Here is a 21218-nt window from a genome sequence, read left to right as displayed (position 1 = left end):
AAGAAGATGTGGTCCACATATACAATAGAATATTACACAACCATCAGAAAGGATGAATACCCAACTTTTGTATCAACATAGACGGGACCGGAGGAGATTATGCTGAGTGAAATAACTCAAACAGAGAAAGTCAATTATCATATAGTTTAACTTACTTGTGGAGCATAAGGAATAACATGGAAGACATGGGGAGATGGAGAGAAGAAGAAGTGAATTGGGGGAAACTGGAGGGGGAGACAAAACGTGAGAGACTGTGGACTTCGAGAAACAAACGGAGGCTTTTAGAAGTGAGGGGAAAAGGGGGATGAGTGAGCCTGCTGGTGGGTCTTAAGGTCCATATTGCATGGAGCACTGGGTGTGGTGCATAAACAATGAATCTTGGAACACTGAAAAATTTAAATTAAATGTAAAAATATAAAAATAATAAAATAATAAAATTTATATATAAAATAAGCCAATGTGCTTCAGGGATCATTTGTTACTGCAGCATAATCTAACCTAATCTGACTGATACACCAGGCAAGGTCAAAGGTCTAAAGTGGAGGGTCCAGTTTAAAAGTGACATTATAATGAAAGATGCTTTGAGGTTCCTAGAAGCCAAATACGAAGCTCACAGAAGCCATGAGATAAAAACAAATCCACTTCCTATATCTATGAATACATTGAATCATATGAAAAGTTTATTCTCTTAATCATCTCACAACACACACATATGTCAAATTGTTGTGTTGTTGTATACCTTAAACTTACACAGTGTTATATGTTAACCGTATCTCAATAAAGCTGGAAAAAATCTTAATAATTTTTTTAAAAAGTATATCCATTCACAAGGCTAGCACAAGGAACTAATGACCTAAGTCATTTCAAAGGCCTCTAGTTCAACATAAGACATGAAAAACGTGATGGGATGTCTATCCTCCCAAATTTGGAATACAAACTGGTCTGCCTTCATTCTGATTGACTAGGTTATTTGGGAGATAAAACATGTCAGCTGTTTATGAAGTTGTTCTTACAGATGGTCAATTATAGAAAATGAGGTCGCCCTCATTTTGGTCAATTAACTAAACCAATCACCATCCTGCTATACTTCCTTGCCCACAGCCCACACCCATGGCCTCAAGTCAAGCTCCTTATGTCTATCTGGTTTCCTGTTATGTTCTTAATATCATGAGATATTAAGAGGAAGATAGGGAGGAGGAGGAGCAATGCATGAGTTGAATCTTCTGGTTTTGGTGGCCAGCAATATCACATCATTCCAGTTTCTAACTTTTTTGCCCCATAGGCAGATCCAGCATCATCATGCCCCCTCATGTGTACCAGCAACAGCTGATTACCAAGCCCTCCTCAGAGCTAACTATTGGTACCAGATCCAGTGATACTCCCATGATACCCATCTCTCCCTCCTCTAAGCTTCTGGGATCTGATAAGTTCAGCTCTTCCTTTTGTTTTCCAAGCTATGTTGACCAACTGATTCCCACAGGATGTTTCTCTGTTTAACTCTAGTATTAGATTGCCTTTTCTGTCCTCCACTACCTGTTTAACTAATTCCCATATTCAATTCTTTCTGTTAAAATACCTTGAGTGTTTCTATACATGGATAAAACTTGAAAACATTATGCTAAGTGAAATAAGCCATTACACAAAAGGACCAACATTATACAATTCCTCTTACATGCAGTACCCTAAATAGGTAAATTCACAGAGATGGGATGTAGATTAGAGATGCCAAGGTGGCTCAGTCAGCTAAGCATCCCTATCTCGATCTCAGCTCAGGTTTTGATCTCAGGGTTGTGAGTTCAAGCCCCGTGTTGGCCTCCATGTTGGGTGTGGAGCCTACTTAAAAAAATAAAAATAATAATGAACATTGGGTGTTCTATGAAACTGATGAATCACTAAAGTCTACCTCTGAAACTATATGTTAATTAATTTATTTTAAATTTTAAAATAATAAATAATAAAAGAAGATAAAAATAAATTTTAAAAAAGAGATGGAATGTAGATTAGAGGTTGTCAGGGGCTGGAGGCAGAGGAGAATGAGGGTCTATTATTTGATGATTACATAGTTTCTGTTTGGGGAAATAGCAATGTTGGTTGTACATCATGAATGTAATTCATCTCACTGAACTGTACACTGAAAACTAGTTAAAAAGACAAATTTTGTGTTATATACATTTTACAACAATTTTTTAAAAATTAAAAAGTTATCATACCTAAAAACAATGAATTGTAACACTTTAAATGGTAAATTGTATGATATGTGAATTATATCTCAATAAAGCTGTTTAAAAAATAGGGATGAGCACTGGGTGTTATATGCAACTGATGAATCATTGATCACTACATCAGAAACTAACAATGTACGATATGTTGGCTAATTGCATTTAAATTTAAAAAAAAAACTTGAGTACTTTGCAGTGAAGAAAACTAACCAAGTGAAGGAGGTGTTCATGTGGATTTCGTGTACCTTCTGAAATGATATGATAAAAGGGGCACCTCACCTCTAGGGCATTTTTTCCAAAAATCCATAACCCCAACCTAATCATGGGGAAAATATCAGACAAATTCAGATCAGTTGACATCCCACAAGCTGCCCAGCCAGTCTTCCTCAAGACTGTCAAGGTCATGAAAAACAAGGAAAGACTGAAAAACTATCATAAACTAAAGCAGAGCGGAGAGACATGACAATTAAAAACCCTGTGGTACCCTATGTTGGTGCTTGGACCAGAAAGAAGACACTATTGGAAAAACTGGTCAAATCTAAATAAAGTCCTGAGTCTCGTTTTTAAAAAATAAATAAATAGGGTGTTTTCAACCCCAATTCCATAATACCATGCTAACAATGAGAAAACATCAGACAAACCTAAAATAAGGGGTATCTCACAAAATATCTGACCAATGACACTCTTTCAAACTATCAAGGTCACGAAAGACATGACAAGACAGAGAAATTGTCATAGATCGAAGGAGACTAAGCAAACAAGATCATAAGAACAATGTGGTATCCTGCTTTGGATCCTGGAACAGAGAAAGGACATGTGTGCGTAAATTAGTGAACTCTGAATAAGAGTCAGTAGTACTGTGGCAATGTTAGTTTTAACAAATGCACTCAGGTTACATAAGATACTAACATTAAGGAAATTAGAACATAAACTCTCTATATTATTTTTGTAACTTTTCAGTAAATCTAAAGGATTCCAAAACAAAGAGTTTATTGAAAACAAACAAAAATTGTAACTGGCATAGTTTTTGTTTCCCTGACTTAACCAAGATTGCTAAAGAATGTAATCATCACCGAATATAAAGTAGGGGAAGTAGACCAATGGTTTCTAATCTATGTAAATCATTTCATCAGTTTTAATACATTGCTATTAGAATACAATGCAATTTCCAAGGCATGATAAAAGATTGGCAAATCATAAAATTTTTATGTAATGCTTGATATTTCTGCAATGCTTATTTTTTCAGCATTTTAACATTTCATTTTCCCATTTTATTGAGATATTATTAACATCCAGCACTACATAAATTTAAGCATACAGCATAATTTCTTGACTTACATGCATTGTGAAATAATGACCATATAAGTTTAGTCATTTGATCTCCTTTTCTGAATTTGGTTTGGGGGTTTTTGTTTGGTTAGTTGGTTTTTGTTTTTTGGCTTTGTTTCCGTTTTTGTTCTGTCATGTTGAATTTTGACATTGTGCTTAACTGGGGAAGAATTTAAATCTTTGATCCTGGCACTCGGGGTTATAACATTATTGTGTCAAGATGAATTATCATTTGGCCACTCTACACCATCCCAGGTGGGTTAAATTCTTTAACAAAAGCAACACATCTACTCCTTTAGACAGATTTACTGTGAGGGAAGAAACTAAGGAACAGATACTGAGCATTTCCTGACTACACCCAACATTTTCCCACTGATTATTCTACAGAATAGGGTGAAGCCAGAGCTGGTGGGAAGACTGAAAAAATAATCCTCCCTTCCAAACCACAGAATTAAAGAATGTTTGCACACCCAGAAGACGCACCCCTGTAGTTTACATCAATTATGCATATATCCAAATGGGTTTCCTATTTTCCAGTTTCCCAAACTTTGGTCTTTTGCATTCTACCTTCATCCCATATGTACATATCCCTGCCTTCATTATTTCATTGATTTTTTTAAAGGATTCATTTTTTTATTTAAAGGCAACAACTATCCACACAATACTATTTGTCATTAAAAGGGACAAAGGACTGATTTGGGCTACAGCATGAATGAACTTTGAAATGTTATGCCAAGTGGGAAAAGCCCTTATTATATGATTTGATTTATATGAAATGACCAGAATAGGCAAATCATAGCAAGAGAAAACAGATTAGTGGTTCCCAGGGGCTGGGGGAGGAAGAAATGGGACTGATAGCTTAATGGGTATGCGGTTTCATTTGGGGCTGATGAACAAGTTCTAGAATTTGAATACACCAAAGATCACTGAATCCTATACTTTCAAAGGGTGAGTTTATGGTGTGTGAATTATATATCAGTACAGTTATTTAGGAAACAGTTACCTATTATGGTAAGTGGAAAGTTAGTATCCTTTGCCATAAATTGGAGATAAGCGTTAAAATATTATTCAACCGTAAGAAAGGAAATCCTGCCATTTGTGAAAAATAGATACACCTTGAGGGTATTAGGCTAAGTGAGATAAGTCAAGCAAAGAAAGATAAATAGTATATGATATCACTTATATGTAGAATCTAAAAAAGCTGAACTCAGAGAGAGTGGAATGGTGGTTACCAGTGGGAGTGGGGAGTTGGAGAGAGATTTTAAAGGATACAAACCTTTATCCTGGGTGGCTCAGTGGGTTAAAGCCTCTGCCTTCTGCTCAGGTCATAGTCTCAGGGTCCTGGAATTGAGCCCCACATCGGGCTCTCTGCTCAGCACAGAACCTGCTTCCTCCTCTCTCTCTGCCTGCCTCTCTGCCTACTTGTGATCTCTATCAAAGAAATAAATAAAATCTTTTTTTTAAAAAAAGATACAAACCTGCAACTAGGAGATAAATAAATTCTGGAAATTTAATACATAACATAGTGACTATAGTCAACAGTTCTATATTATATACTTGAAAGTTGCTAATGATGTATTATATGTTGGCTAAGTGAATTTAAATTTAAAAAGCTAGATCGTAAATGTTCTCACGACAGAAAAAGAAATTATAATTATGCAATGTGGTAAGGGTGTTAGCTAATACTATGGTGATAATCATATTGCAATATATAAATGTATCAAATCAACACATTGCCTATCTTACAAAATGTTATCTGTCATTTACATCTCAATAAAAAATACACACATACAATAAAATTTTAAATGTTCAAGATGACCAAAAGTCATCTCAATGTACCACCAATGTAAATTTCACAAAGTCTTGGGGCACCTGGGTGGCTCAGTGGGTTAAGGCTCTACTTTCAGCTCAGGTCATGATCTCAGGGTTCTGGGATCGAGCCCCACGGGCTCTCTGTTCAGCAGGGAGCCTGCGTACCCCTCTCTCTCTGCCTGCCTCTCTGCCTATTTGTGTTCTCTCTGTCAAATAAATAAATAAAATATTTTTTTTTAATTTCCACGAAATCTTTCAATACCATGACCAGTATCCTGGTCTATGCCTCTTTGTGCACATGTACAGACATTTCTCTAGGGGCAGAATTGCTAAGTCAAAGGTGTGAGCACTTTTATCTTCCATATGTTCACTCATTCACTGCATTAAAATAATTTATCAAGCCCCTAAGGAGGGCACCACTGCATGGAGCACTGGGTGTGGTGCATAAACAATGAATTTCAGAACACTGAAAAAAATAATAAAATTAAATTTAAAAAAAAAACTTGAGAAAGGATGTTACACAAACAGTAAAAAAAAAAAAAAAAAAAAAAAGATTAGCAAGCCCCTATCAAATGTCAAAGACTATTCTAGGTACTGGAAATAGTGTGGTTGACAAAGACCCTGATGTTATGGATTCTGGTGGGGAGACTGCCGATGAACAAGAGCATAATGGGTAGCACTGTGTGCAATGGAGGGGGAAAAGGCATTGTAAGGGGTTCAACAATGATGCAAGAAAGATGCTTTTTTTATTGGGGTAAAATACACATAACCTAAAATATACAACTTTAACCATTTCAAAGTGTACCATTCAGGAGCATCAAGTACATTCACAATGTTGTGCAATCATCATCTATATCTAGTTCCAGAACATTTTCATTTCCCCAGAAGGAAACACCATGCCCAGATGGGTGTGGTCAGGGAAATGGTATCTGAGCAGAGATCTATTTAAAGGAAGAGCAAGTGAGAATCATGGGAAGATGTGATGGTCTTGGCATGCTACCTTCACCCCCGACCTACATACCTCTGTACTATTATTGTGTTCTACTTTCCTTTAACATAATTCTTTTCTTTTATTACTTAAAAGCAAACTGTTACCCATATGACAGAATATCATTTGACATTTTTATGTTATTCTTAAGTTGTCTTTTTTTTTTATTGTGTTGTTAGTCAGCATACAGTACAACATTAGTTTCTGATGTAGTGTTACATGATCTATTGTTTTCACATAACACCCAGTGCTCCATGCAATACATGCCCTCCTTAACACCCATTGCCCGGCTCACCCATCCCCCCACTCTCCTCCCCACTAAAACCCTCAGTTTGTTTCTTGGAGTCCATAGTCTCTCGTGGTTCGTCTCCCCCTCTGATTTTCCCCTTTTGTTTTTCCCTTCTTTCTCCTAATGTCTTCCATGCTTATTCCTTATGCTCCACATATATGGTTTCACTTAAATTTGGCAGTTTAAAAAAAGAATAAAAAACCTTGAAAACATTATGATCTTAAAGGGAAGACCACCCTGTGGTTTGGGACCCACAGAGAAGCAAGGAGCTACAGGCAGAAATGCTGAGGAAAGAGATTTTAGCTTTACCTCAAGAAGAATCTTATCACACTACAAACTACCTCCCTTGAAACCATTCAGCTCTGAATTTTTTTAATTAACATATAATGTACTATTTGCTTCAAGGATACAGATCTGTGAATCATCAGTATTACACAATTCACAGCACTCACCATAGCACATACCTTCCCCAATGTCCATCACCCAGCCACTCTTTCCCTATCCTCCCCACCCCCCAGCAACCCTCAGTTTGTTTCCTGAGATTAAGAGTCTCTTATGGCTTGTCTCCCTCCCCCGTCCCATCTTGTTTCATTTTTCCGTCCCTACCTCCATGACCCCTTGCCCTGCCTCTCAAATTCCTCATACCAGGGAGATCATATGATAATTGTCTTTCTCTGATTGACTTATTTCACTTAGCATAATACCCTCTAGTTCCACCCATGTCGTTGCAAATAGTAGGATTTCGGTTTTGTTTAGTTTTGGTTTGGTTTGGTTTGGTTTGGTTTGGTTTTTTGATGTCAGCTCTGAATTTTGAGATCTCCTTCCTCACTGACTCTGAAGTTATTTAAGCAGAGCTCACCCACAACAATCCACAAAAGAGGCTGTATAAATCACAGGCAAGCACATAAGGAATTCTTCTGCATTAGCAGTCAAAGCAATGCAAACTCCACCAACCCTGCAGGGACCAGTTAAAACTCTAACAAATTGTATTGCATGGAGCACTGGGTATGGTGCAAAAACAATGAATTCTGTTACACTGAAAACAAATTAAAAAAAAAAACTTTTATACATGGGGCACCTGGGTGGTTCAGTTGGCTAAGTGTCCAACTCTTGATTTCAGCTCAGGTCATGACCTCAGGGTTGTGAGATTGAACCCCCCACGACAGGCTCGCACTGAACATGGAGCCTACCTAAGATTCTATCCCTGTCCTTCTGCACCCCTCCCCTCAAAAAAAAAAAAAGTTTACATGCAAGCATGTATTTGTACACTTTGTACTGTTTTTCAGCAAGAAACCTAAAGAAATACTTATTTGTTCATTACTTCAAATTCTGATTTAATTTTAAAGTAGGATTACACTCCATAGTTCAAAACCCAAAAGGTATATATCTAAAAGGCATAAAATGGAATGCCCCTTACAGCATTATTTATAATACCTCAAAGCTGAAACAATCCAAATGTCCAACAATAGCACATAGATAACGGTGGTGTGATATATTCGTGCAGCGGAGTATCATATGGCAATACAAATGAACAACTACTTACTCAGGCAGCAATGGGCATTTCCTCAAGCATCATGTGGAGGGAAAGAAGCCAGACATAAAAGTATCTGGATGATTTGGTATGATTCTATTTCTGTAAAGTTCCAAAAGCAAAACTAACCTGTGGTGTTAGAAATATGATAGCGGTTGGGTCCTGGTATCAAGGTCATGTTCTCTCTCTCTCTCCTTCAAATAAGTAAATAAAATCTTTTAAAAAGATAAAAAAAAAACTCTAACAAATTAGTACAATGTTTTATGAACTAGTAGTAAAACTTCTGGTAAGTGGAATGATGGGATAAACTGTTACAACCTTTGGAATGCACTAGCTTTGTCAAAAGCTATAAAAAAATGTTCTCTACTTTTGATCCAGTAATTCCACTTTGGAAAAGTTATCATAAAGAAATAATTCAAAAAAAAGGAAACAATTTTAAGTAGTTATCTCAACCTTATCTACAATTTTAAAAAGCAACAAAAAGGTTGAGTAAATCACTGTTTATGCACTCCATGGAATATTAAACAGCCTTTGAAGTGGTAATCAGAAAGAGTGTATGACAGTAGAGAGGAGAGTAAGCACAAAATGTTAGGTAGGAGTAAGCTTGGAGGAAAGTAATATGCTCTGTGCATTTCCAACCAAGCTCCAAAAAGTATGCATATGGGCCGAGTTGAAGGAAACAAACTGCAAAATCCTCCAAAGACAGCATGGTTTTTTACACGTGCTGTTTCCTCTGCTTGGAATGTTCTAACACACACAGACACAGACACAGACACAGACACAGATAGATGCACATGTTCATATACACAAATATAGACTCATATATACACATATGTCCACACAACACACACATGTACACATTCACACACATACACACAGGTACACATATATAAGTATGTACATACCTAAGTATACATATACAAACACTTAAGTCTAGACATTCATATGCATACATAGACATGCCCACCCACCACACATACATATATATACATAGACACATAAGCACACATCCACATACACACTTATGCACGCATGTGCACAATACTAAGGGCTGAATTGTGTCCTCCCAATATTCATACATTAAAGTCTTAACCCCCAGTACCTCAGAATGTTACTGTATTTGGAGATAAAGTATTAAAAGAGCTAATTAAGGTAAACTGAAGTCATATGAATGGGCCACTAGAGGAGTAATCCAATATACCTGGTGTCCTTATAATAAGAGATTAAGACATGGACGGTTGCAGAGAGAGAATTATCTGAGGACACAGGGAGAAGACGGCCAACCACAAGTGCAGGAGAGAAGCTTCATGAGAAACCAGCCCTGCTGACTCCTTGATCTCACACTTCCAACCTACAGAACTGTGAGAAAATAAAAGTGTTGCTTAAGCCATCCAGTGTGCCATACTTTGTAATGGCAGCCCTAGGAAGCTAATACACACACACTCACATATGCCCACACAATACAAATATACACAAATGTGCACATTCACATGCACACGTGTACTCATATACACAATGCCCACACAATACACAGTCATGTGTGCACACTCACCTACACACATATGTACTCATAATGTACACATACACATATGCCCACACAATATACATACACAAACATTCTCTTCTCCTTCAAGACCTTACTCACATCACCACATTTGTGAAGCATTCCCTGGTCTTTTCAGGGACATGAGTTGCTCCTTCCTCCAATATCTAATACTTTAGAGACCTCCATTTGTTCATTCACTCATTCTTTTATCTCACAAATATCAGTTGAGCACTCACATTCCTCCAGGAGTGAGAATAAAGCAGTAACCAGACCCAATCTCTTCTCCCTGCCACTTGCACTCAACTATAATGCTTATTTCTGTGTACTGGAATTCTTTGTTTATATGTCTGTCCTCTTCCTCAGGCTATGAGCTCACAAAACATCTACCAAATGATATCTATATCAGAAAAGTAAGGGACTTGATGGATTTCTATTGACCTTATCAATGGTTGGATACATTTGCAGAAATGTGTGGATGTGGATGTGTGCTTATGTGTTTGTGTATGTATACTTAGGCTAGTGGAGATCTAAGTTCCATGGTTTGTTAACTTGGGTTCTCCCAAAAGCAGATACTAAGACAAGATCTTGGGTGCTTATATCTGTCGGAAGATGGCAGCAGTAGGGAGCAAAACGGAGAGAACAACAGAGTAAACTGTCAAAAGAGGTCATCATTAGAAATTATCTAGCAGACGTTGGTGCACTGACCAAGGAAGATGGAAGATTCCAGACTGAAACAGCATGCAGGGCGAGGCAGTTCTGAGTGGGATGCACTGAGAGTGTACTGAATACCCTTTCAGGACAAAGGATCAAGACTTGGGAGGTAGGACGATGCACAGAAACAGTCCTGAGAAACAAACAGCAATAATTTCACAGCTAAAGAAACTGAGTTTCTTTTTCACAGCTAAAGAAACTGAGACTCAAAAGGTGACACCACTTGCTTACATTTTTGCAACAAGTAAGGAATAGAGGTGATATTCTAACTGTGGTCTGTTTGCAAAGCCAGAGCTCTTCCTGTTCAGCTCACTGTTGTCAATAGAAAAACCAAAGGTGCCTGACTACAGCAATACATCCTTAAAGGTGTGTGTGTCTACGATTATGAAATGGCCCAACACCCCCACACACATATCTCCAAGGGCATCAGCCTCTAGAAGCCCAGAGGTACGAAGGTACAAAGTCAGAGATACATGGCAATTGGCCAGCTTTGCACAGTAAGGTGTGCCTGCTACCTGCAGCAGAGCCAGGAAAAATCTTTGCTCAGTGCTCTTCTTTACAACTATGACTTCTACTTAGGAGCCCCATATTGACCAACAGCAACAATCAAAATTAAGAAGAAGCACAATCTGAGACTTTCTTTTTTTTTTCTTTTTTCTTTCTTTTTTTTTTTAATTTCTTTTCAGTGTTCCAGAATTCATTGTTTATGCACCACACCCAGTGCTCCATGCAATACGTGCCCTCCATAATACCCACCCCCAGGCTCACCTAACCTCCCACCTCCCGCCCCTCCAAACTTTCTACTTTGTTTCACATGAATCAGTTCCTCATTGACTATATACCTGGCCATAATCAGTCAAACTGATCAGAATAGCCTTTCTCTTCCTCTTTTCCTCAGTTTGACTTTACTCCTTCTTGCCTAGATCTGACTAAGGGCTATGACTTTGAGAATGCAACACTGTCAGTTGAGATCTGGGCCAACATATTGGGTGCTGGAAACACAAGCAAGCCTTCTGAGCTCTAGAAACCACCAAGGAGCTACAGTGCAATAACCACAGGCACTTTTATTGAGTGCTGATTGAATGCAATAGCTGCCCTAAGCACTTTACATACATTGTGCCATACAAACCTCACAACCTGCCGGCGAAGTGAGTAAGTATCATCCTCATATCTCAGGTGAGGAAAGAAAGGTTCGGTTGTATTTAATTACTTCCCGAGGATCTCACATCCAGCAAATAGCAGAGCTAAGTCTTGTGTGAGTTTAACCACTACACTTTTCTGCCTCCCAGCCTTCCTAGAGACCAGCAGGCATATACAGGAGAGGGTGCCTAGTAGCATGGAAATAGACCCAAGAGACTGAGCTCTACCTCTTCCAACTGACTGAGCCAAGCTCTCACGGAGAATGTTTACTGAGCACCTATGACGTAGATTCTCAGGCCTTTGGAGTATTTTGTTTATCATGCTCACTCAAACACTGGATATCAATTTTGGAGATCCTTTCCAAGAAAAATAAACTCAATTCAAAATATCTTAACCAAGTTATACTTGTCTTATACACAACAACTGTAATGACTCTCACAAGTATAATGTTAAGTAATAGACAACATGAAAAAAAAGTATACATGACTGTGTTTAAATAATGTTCAAGAAAAAGCACATTAATCTAAGGTATTAGAAATCCAGAAAGTGGTTATCTTAGAAGAGAAGAGATGAATAAGAAGGTGGAGTCATAAAGGGGTTTAAGGGTACTAGATAGATGATTGATATAGATAGATGATAGAAAAATAGATTATAGATAGGTGATAAATGATTGATAAAATATATACAGTTTTTTAAAGATTTTATTTATTTGACAGAAAGAGAGATCACAAGTAGGCAGAGAGGCAGGCAGAGAGAGAGGGGGAAGCAGGCTCCCCACTGAGCAGGAGCCCAATGCAGGACTCAATCCCAGGACCCTGAGATCATGACCTGAGCCAAAGGCAGAGGCTCAATCCACTGAGCCATCCAGGGGCCCCAATATATACAGTTTTATATCTAGTTTCTTACAAATATATGGGTATATAAAATATATATTCATACCTATAGTTTCTTAAAATTTTAAATATACACTTATACAACCCAGCACTCATACTCTCAGAGATATGAAAATGTATGTCCACACAAAAACTTGCACATGAATGTTCATAACAGTTTTATTTGTAATAGCCAGATCGGAGACAACCTTCAGTGAATGACTGGAAAACACATTACAGTTCGTCTATACTATGGATACTACTTGTCATAAAAAGGAAGGAACGACTGCTACGTGCAACAAGTTGGTTGTCTATCAAGATTACACTAAGTGTAAAAAGCCAAGCTTTATCAAAAGCCTACACAATGGGGGCGCCTGGGTGGCTCAGTGGGTTAAAGCCACTGCCTTTGGCTCGGGTCATGATCCCGGCGTCCTGGGATCGAGCCCCGCATCGGGCTCTCTGCTCAGCAGGGAGCCTGCTTCCTCCCTTCTCTCTCCGCCTGCCTCTCTGCCTACTTGTGATCTGTCTGTCAAATAAATAAATAAAATCTTAAAAAAATAAAATAAAATAAAATAAAGCCTACACAATGTGTGATTCCATTATATTAAATTACATTATATTATATTATATTATATTATATTATATTATATTATCATACCTGTTGGACATGACAAAGCTATAGTGTGAAATAATACATGTACAAAGTATTCATTTTAGCAAAGACTGGAAACATTCATCAAAAGAAAACTGATGACATAGACTATGGCACCACCTACTTGATAGGAAACAAAGAGCTGTAGAAAAATTAAGGATATGAAAATACCACCAAAATAAATTAAGTAAGGGGGAGGAGTTAAGATAAGTACTATGTGTTTTCTGCCCTGATGAATCACTTAATTCTACCTCTGAAATTAATTTTTAAAAACACTAAAAAAAATACTAAGTAAGTAAGTAAAATATGCAAGATTCAGAACAGTATTATAATATGCTACTTTTATGTACAAAAAGAGGTAAGAGAGAGAAAGAGAGAGAGAGAGTGAGTGTGTGTGTGTGTGTGTGTGTGTGTGTGTGTGTGTCTCTAAAGAAACTCTGGAAGGTTACATGAGAAATCATTAATAGGGAGCACCTGGGTGGCTCAGTGACTTAAGCCTCTACCTTCGGCTCAGGTCATGATCTCAGGGTCCTGGGATCGAGCCCCGCATTGGGCTCTCTGCTCGGCGGGGAGCCTGCTTCCTCCTCTCTCTCTTGGCCTGCCTCTCTGCCTACTTGTGATCTCTGTCTGTCAAACAAATAAATAAAGTCTTTAAAAAAAAGAAATCATTAATAAGGGCAATCCATTGAGGTGGATTGTTCAGAACTGGAGGGATGGGGACCTACACTGTACACATTTTAAAAGAAATTTTTAAATACAACAGAAAGCCAATGGAAGAAAAGGTAAAAATAAAAGGGTTCCAGGATAATCTCTTCCAGTCCTGTCCATGTTGCTACAAAAGTTGGGTATTCGTCCTTTCTGATGGAGGCATAATACTCCATAGTGTATATGGACCACATCTTCCTTATCCATTCATCCGTTGAAGGGCATCTTGGTTCTTTCCACAGTTTGGCGACCGTGGCCATTGCTGCTATAAACATTGGGGTACAGATGGCCCTTCTTTTCACTCCATCTGTATCTTTGGGGTAAATACCCAGCAGTGCAATTGCAGGGTCATAGGGAAGATCTATTTTTAATTTCCTGCTTATTGGTGGAGCATAACAAATAATATAGAGGACAAGGGTAGATGGAGAGGAGAAGGGAGTTGAGGGAAATTGGAAGGGGAGGTGAACCATGAGAGACTATGGACTCTGAAAAACAACCTGAGGGTTTTGAAGGGGCGGGGGTGGGAGGGTGGGGGAACCAGGTGGTGGGTATTAGGGAGGGCACAGATTGCATGGAGCACTGGGTGTGGTGAAAAAACAATGAATACTGTTATGCTGAAAATAAATTAAAAATTTAATTTAAAAAAAAGGGTTCCAGGAGATAGGGGAGCAGAAATTGGGGTCATGATGTGAGCACCCCAACAAAGGCTCACCAATGTTGTTGGTGGAAGAGTAGAACAGATATTCCCTAATCCCTATGCAAAGTACACTTGGTAGGGTTAATGAATGCTGAACCCTGCATGTGGCTGACAGGAAGGCATTTTTAACAAGCATGTGGTTCAAAGCCCCAGCGTCAAGCACAGCATCTGACCTATGGAATATGACAGGAAGTGTTTGATAAATTCATTCATTTGACCTTATTGGCTTTTATTTCTAACCTTCTAGAAGCTTTCCTTGGCAAACCAGACTGCATAAATTCTCTTCCTTGTAGAATTCCCATCATGATGGAATGAATTAAAGAACACTGATTCAGGCATCTGAGTGCCTGTGGAGGGTTTGGACCACCAGACCTCCCTGTCTAGGAACTGCTATGAGGCTCAGTCTGGGCTAGGAGAGGATTTTGAGGGGTGTTCAGTGAGAATGAATCCCTGGTGACTTTTCCATCTCCTCACCTCTCCATCATCCGAGAGTGCACATACCCCAGGGAATAAGCCACATGTTTGTGGAAACAAAGCAACTAGCATTTTCCTTCTTAACAAGGAGCCATGGGGATAGAGTCCCCAAGAGGCCCCAAACTGTAAATATCCTACTGCATCCCTGGCCCCCTGCTCACCTGCCCCAGGCCAGGGCCAACACATCATTCCCCCCACCCCAGACATCAAGTTTACCCCAGCCATCACAGCTTGAGTGGTCTCCCTATGTCCTTCTTGAAAGCTTAGCACTGACCTCAGGATCCCCTGGAAGTCAGTGGAGGAGGAGGTTTGCCAAGACCATCTTCTTGGTGACACCATCCTGGTAAGTGAGTGAGGGATGGGGAAGGGAAATGAGCTGGATGGGATTGAGAAGGAGAAAATCCTTCCTTTTCTGGATACCCAAAGAAAGAGAAGTGTCTGAGATCAATTCTATACCCTCTGGGTGGATAGAGGTCGCAGAGGACACACCTCTGTGGCAGGTCATAAGAAGAAAGGACAGTTAGGGTCTGCAGTTGAGGGACACCCGCACACATGGGAGAGATTGAAAAACAGCTCTCTCCACTGTGGGTGGTGGTTCTCCAGATGTGGTCCCCTGGCTAGCAGCAGCAGCATCCCTGGGAACTTCCTAGAAGTGCTGATTCTCAAGCCCCACCACAGACATGCCAGGGCACAGCTCCAGCTCTCTGGGAGACACTGATGCAGATCAATGTTGAAGACTACCACTCTAGTGCAACCAAGGACTTCATCTCAACAACCAAGGACAGCAGCAAATGTGTTGCCAGGAAGGGACTCTCAGTTACATATGCAGCCCAGAGAACCTGAGCATTACCTTACGAAGCCTCAAAGAGACGTCTGAAAAATCATGGTAAGTAGTAAGAGGTTTGGCTAGAGATCTCTTGAGGTTAGCAAAGAGGAGATTACACTGCTTCCCTTCCTGAAAATCCCCTTTCGACACCTCTTCCACCTCCGAGGGTCCTGGCAGATATCTGCATCCCTCCCCTTGTTCCCACAACACCTCAGATTCACCTATCACCTCTCCTATACACACCTGTCCACCTACTGTGTTCTTCCATGTACATCCTGCCCCCTTTCAGCTCACTGTAAATCTTTCTGGAGACTAGCATTCCTCGATGGGCAGAGGGAAGATAATTGCAACCGTCCCTCAGAACAATGTATTCCTTAAAATATAACTTGAAGGAATTATACTAGTTACCAAGCATACTTAGATACAGTCTTAAGAAAAACATGTACTGGCAACAGGCCTCTGAAGATGGCGGGCCCGCTCAGGGCGGAAGGTCACCTGCTTCATTTTTCCATTATCTCCTTCTCCAGAGAGCACCTGTGGCTAATTAGATGATCCCTTTGAATGTGCTTGCTCAACTATAAACGTATATTGCTTGACCAGATATACTCTGCCTTCCTTCTTGTTTATCTATAAGGCATATGATTAATGTGTAGCCTTCTTTGGCTCCTCTCTTGATTACTGTCTATACCTAATAAACATGGAACTGAGAAGTTGTTCAGGGCAACAGTCTTTTCTACGGTCGATCCCTGCTCCCTCTTTCTTGCAGCTGACTTACAGCTCTCTTACAGCCTCATTCTTCTCCCGTGCGCCATCAGGAAGTGGCAATAATTTTAGATGCTTGTGATTGAACAGTTTTCCTAGCAAGTGTTGAAAGCAGAGTTTAGCTTTGAAATGCCTCTCCTCATGAAATGTACTCAGAGATGCAATGACATGTGAGAGAGCAAAAACACATCTGTCCAGATGGGCGGTGGTGCAGGTGCAAGCTGAGGGCCCCTAGCATCACTTTCAGCCTGGCTCCTCATTGTCAGGTGTGGCCAGCACCATCTCCCTCTGTGCATAAAGAAGCTGTGATTCCTAAGAAGGCTCAACACTCCACACACCTGAGTGGTACTGTGAGTTAAGTGCCCAGATCTTGGTTTTGACTCAGGTCATGATCTCATTGGTCTTAAGATCAAGACCTGCATCAGGCTCTGTGCTCAACACAGAATCTGCTTGAGTTTCTCTCTCCATCTCCCTTTGTGCCTCCCTCCAGCTCGCTCTTTCTCTCTCTCTCTGAAATAAATAAATCTTAAAAAAAAAGAAAGAAAGAAAGAAAGAGGAGGAAGAAGAAGGAGAAGGAGAAGAAGAGGAAGAAAAGAAAGACTCAACACTCTACAGATATGGTCACAAAATGCCTCTGTTGTGTTCTTGTCCACAATTGCCTTTAAGCCATGGGGACCCAACCAGTTAAGCAATGAGTTAAAGAAGATCCTCTCTTTGCTGAAAAGAGTCAATATTGAGATTTTATAAAAATATGGTTTCACTTACTTGTGAAGCATAAGAAATAACATGGAGGACATTGGGAGATGGAGAGGAGAAGTGAGATGGGGAAAGCAGAGGGGGACACAAACCATGAGAGACTGTGGACTCTGAGAACAAACAGGGTTTTGGAGGGGAGGTGGGGTAGGGGGTTGGGAGAGCCTGGTGATGGGTGTTAAGGAGGGCACGTATTGCATGGACCACTGCGTGTGGTGCATAAACAATGAATTTTGGAACACTGAGAAGAAATAAAATAACATGGGAAAAAAATGCATCTGAACTTTAAAAAAAAACGTGGTGAGTTGTGCCATGCTGGGCTTTACCTATATCATCCATGTATCATAAGAGAACTATGTGGCCCCTAACACACTCTCTGTAAATGTTCAAGTGAAAGGAAGAATTGCTGTGCATGCCAGGAGGTGGAGACTTGGAAAGGCAAATGCAACCAGGCTTTGGTGGTCCCATGTGGATGGGATAAACACATGCTTTCTTTGGGTTTTTAACATGAAGTTTCTCCTAAGTTCCAAATAGCTGAAGCCAAAGCAGAGACTAACTCAAAAGTCACCTCTGATTCTACAGATTACAGTGGTCTAGGATGAACTCCCAGTTCCCTTCTAAATACATGGGAAAATAAAACCAGGGCCATGCCAGTGTTAAATGGGTGAATGAGAATATTATCACAACATGCCTATCTGTGGGCATTTCTTTAAATGTTGGTCTCACATTGGTCACTGTTTTCACGTCTGTTCATTTTTTTTAAGATTTTATTTATTTGACAGACAGATCACAAGTAGGCAGAGAGGCAGGCAGAGAGGGGGGAAGCAGGCTCCCCGCTGAGCAGAGAGCTCGATGCGGGGCTCGATCCCAGGACCCTGAGATCATGACCTGAGCCGAAGGCAGAGGCTTAACTCACTGAGCCACCCAGGTGCCCCCACATCCGTTCATTTTATAAACTCACTTTTCTTGTCATCATAGTTCCTACAAGAATAAGCACATGGCACACTTTGCTTTCTATCAAACAGGGATTTGGGCACATTGTTGTCATTTTTATGAAACTAGCTTACTTTTGAACCATCTAGACTATGTCTGGGAGTTTTCTTTTGAATGAACTTCTTAAATGCTGTTTGACATTCTATAACAATGTATATTTTCCTGAGGGTACAAAAGTATTCCAATTGCTAGTGACAGCCTCTCCTGAACATAAGAAAGTATAAAATTATTTTTGTCCTGCAAAACTTCTACTAATAACAAAATATACTTCCAAAAGACCATTAGCTTTAAACCTCCAGATATTCTTTTTTACCATGAAAGTTTTCTTTAAAATCTCCATTTAACCAGCTCTCTGGATTCATCCATGGTCGTGGTCTCTGTGTCCTCCCAAACATATATTGGGTGCTGTCTCACAAAGGATGAGAGGGGGTTTACTGTAGCGATGACGTGGTAGAAGATCATAAATGTCCCCAAATAAATTTGGCCATCACTGGAAACAGAGGAGAAGTGTTATCTGTCCTTGTATCCTTGGTCATTAACCTGAAACGGATGCAAAAATTGTATCATGTGAAGGAAGGATGAAATGGAAGGAGGGGAGGAAAGAGATGATAAAGGGAAAGGAAGACAAGGAAGAAAAGAGGCTGATAAGATTCCCTCTCCCTGTACTGGGTTTCAGTTTAGGTTTGATCCAGCTTAATTTTGTTTTCTACGAAGTGTTACTCCACTAAAAACACAAAGGTGTTTATGGGAAAATGTCTAAATTGTCTCTAAACACCTGAGTTCAGTTTTTGAGATGCTAACTATCTCAGGCGTGGATGGGTTTATTGGGGAGAAACAGAAACCCACGGATCTTCACAGAATTTCAATCTCGATGGGGAGCCAGAACAGGAACTCCATCTCTGACTCCCAGCTTTATGTTGCTTTTCTCTCCCCCCCACCTTTTTTTTTTTTTTTTTTGCCTTTACAGTAGACACAGGTTGACCATGGAACCAAAAAACCAAAAAAACCAAACAACAATCTCAGAATTCCTCCTTCTGGGACTCACAGAAAAGCCAGAGCATCAGACTCTCCTTTTTGGGCTGTTCCTCTGTGTGTACCTGGTTACCATCTTTGGGAACCTGCTCATCATCCTGGCCATCATCACAGATGCCTGCCTCCACACGCCCATGTACTTCTTTCTCTCCAACCTGTCCCTCGTCGATACCTTCTTTTCTTCCACCACTGTCCCCAAGATGCTGGTGAACCTTTGGACCCAGAACCAGGCCATCTCCTTTGTGGGCTGCCTTGCTCAGATGTACACCTTCCACATGTTCGGGACCATGGACAGCTTCCTCCTAGCTGTGATGGCCATTGACCGCTTTGTGGCCATTGTCTACCCCCTACGCTACTCAGTCATCATGAGCCCTTGTGTCTGTGGGTTGCTGCTTGGGGGGCCATGGCTGATCACCAATCTCCAGTCACTTGTCCACACCTGCCTCATGGCTCAACTGACCTTCTGTGCTGGCTCCAAAATCCCCCACTTCTTCTGTGATCTCATGCCCCTGTTGAAGCTCTCCTGCTCCGATACCCACACCAATGAGCTGGTGATTTTTGCTTTTGGCATCATCATGGGCATCAGCCCCCTCTTGTGCATCTTTCTATCTTACACCTGCATTTTCTGGGCAGTCTTCAAGATCCCTTCTGCTCAGGGCAAGTGGAAAGCCTTCTCCACTTGTGGTTCACACCTCACTGTGGTATCACTGTTCTATGGCACCATCTTTGCCGTGTACTTGCAGCCCACATCTCCTGCCTCCTCCCAGAAGGACAAGGCAGCTGCCCTGATGTGTGGGGTGGTCATCCCCATGCTGAACCCTTTTATATACAGCCTAAGGAACAAGGACATGAAGGCAGCCCTAAAGAAGCTCGTCAGCAAAGCAATCTCCTCTCAGTCCTAGTGTAGAACAGTTGTTGGGCATTCATCTTGTTCCATTACCAATGTTGGGTGGTGGGAACACAGAGATACATCCCATCCCTGACCTCAGGGCGTTCAGAATTGAGTGGGGGATAGACATGTGTCATTATGGCCCAACATGGTAAATGTGTCACAAAAATGAATGAAAACCTTTGGGAACTCAAAGGGAGAGCTGTGCATTTTCCTCATGAAGATCCAAAGACTTCAAAGAACTCTTAAATTGGTCCTCTCTGGGATATTGGGCTTATGGGATTGCTACCTAGGTTAATACAGTTGAACAAAAATTGGCTACACCATTTTCTTTGGCTACACCATTTTTTTTAAGATTTGTTTATTTATTTATTTGACAGACAGAGATCACAAGTAGGCAGAGAGGCAGGCGAAGGGGGCTGGGAAGCAGGCTCCCCGCTGAGCAGAGAGCCCAATTCGGGGCTCGATCCCAGGACCCTGAGATCATGACCTGGGCTGAAGGCAGAGGCTTAACCCACTGAGCCACTCAGGCATCCCTGGCTACACCATTTTAATATTGATAAAGACAATACATATTAGCCAGTTACATCACCATGCTTCCTAAGTGACATGGAGAAGGAAAGTGAAAGTATCTGTTGAGATTAGCTCACTTATTATTTGCTTCAGTGGCCACCAGCCTTGGTCTCAAAAGGACCTTGTGGCCACCTCTTGTGCCCATGACTTTGGGGATCTTTGTCACAGTCGGGCCTCCCATGTGCACCTCCCCCACCTCCCATGCATTGGATCCTAAGAGACAATGACATCCTGGCTCCCAGGTATTGTGATTCAGGTTGGCGCTGAACCCTGCAATCTGCCTGTTTAACTGGCTCTCCAGGTGGCCCTGAGCAGGGAGTCCTCTGTCTGAGGACACAGGCCCTGGACAAGCTGCAGAGTCCATGTGTTTCCTGTGATGTCCATCACCTGACTTCAAACCCAATCTAATTCTATTGGCGCAATCA

The 21218-nt window shown here is 40.6% G+C and overlaps 1 protein-coding gene across 1 annotated transcript; it reads left to right on the top strand.

The window, feature by feature from the left end:
* Positions 1-19282: 19282 nt before the first annotated feature.
* OR1I1 (olfactory receptor family 1 subfamily I member 1) lies at positions 19283-20233 on the top strand (the record flags this gene model as incomplete). Its single annotated transcript, XM_080799153.1, has 1 exon — positions 19283-20233. One exon carries the CDS (start codon positions 19283-19285, stop codon positions 20231-20233), a length of 951 nt encoding a protein of 316 aa, XP_080655279.1.
* Between the last annotated feature and the right edge of the window lie 985 nt (positions 20234-21218).

This window comes from Martes martes (genome assembly GCF_963455335.1).
Source record: "Martes martes genome assembly, chromosome: 1".
Lineage (NCBI taxonomy): Eukaryota > Metazoa > Chordata > Mammalia > Carnivora > Mustelidae > Martes > Martes martes.
The sequence above is the reverse complement of the archived record's forward strand: the minus strand, read 5'-3'. Positions and strand labels throughout refer to the sequence as shown.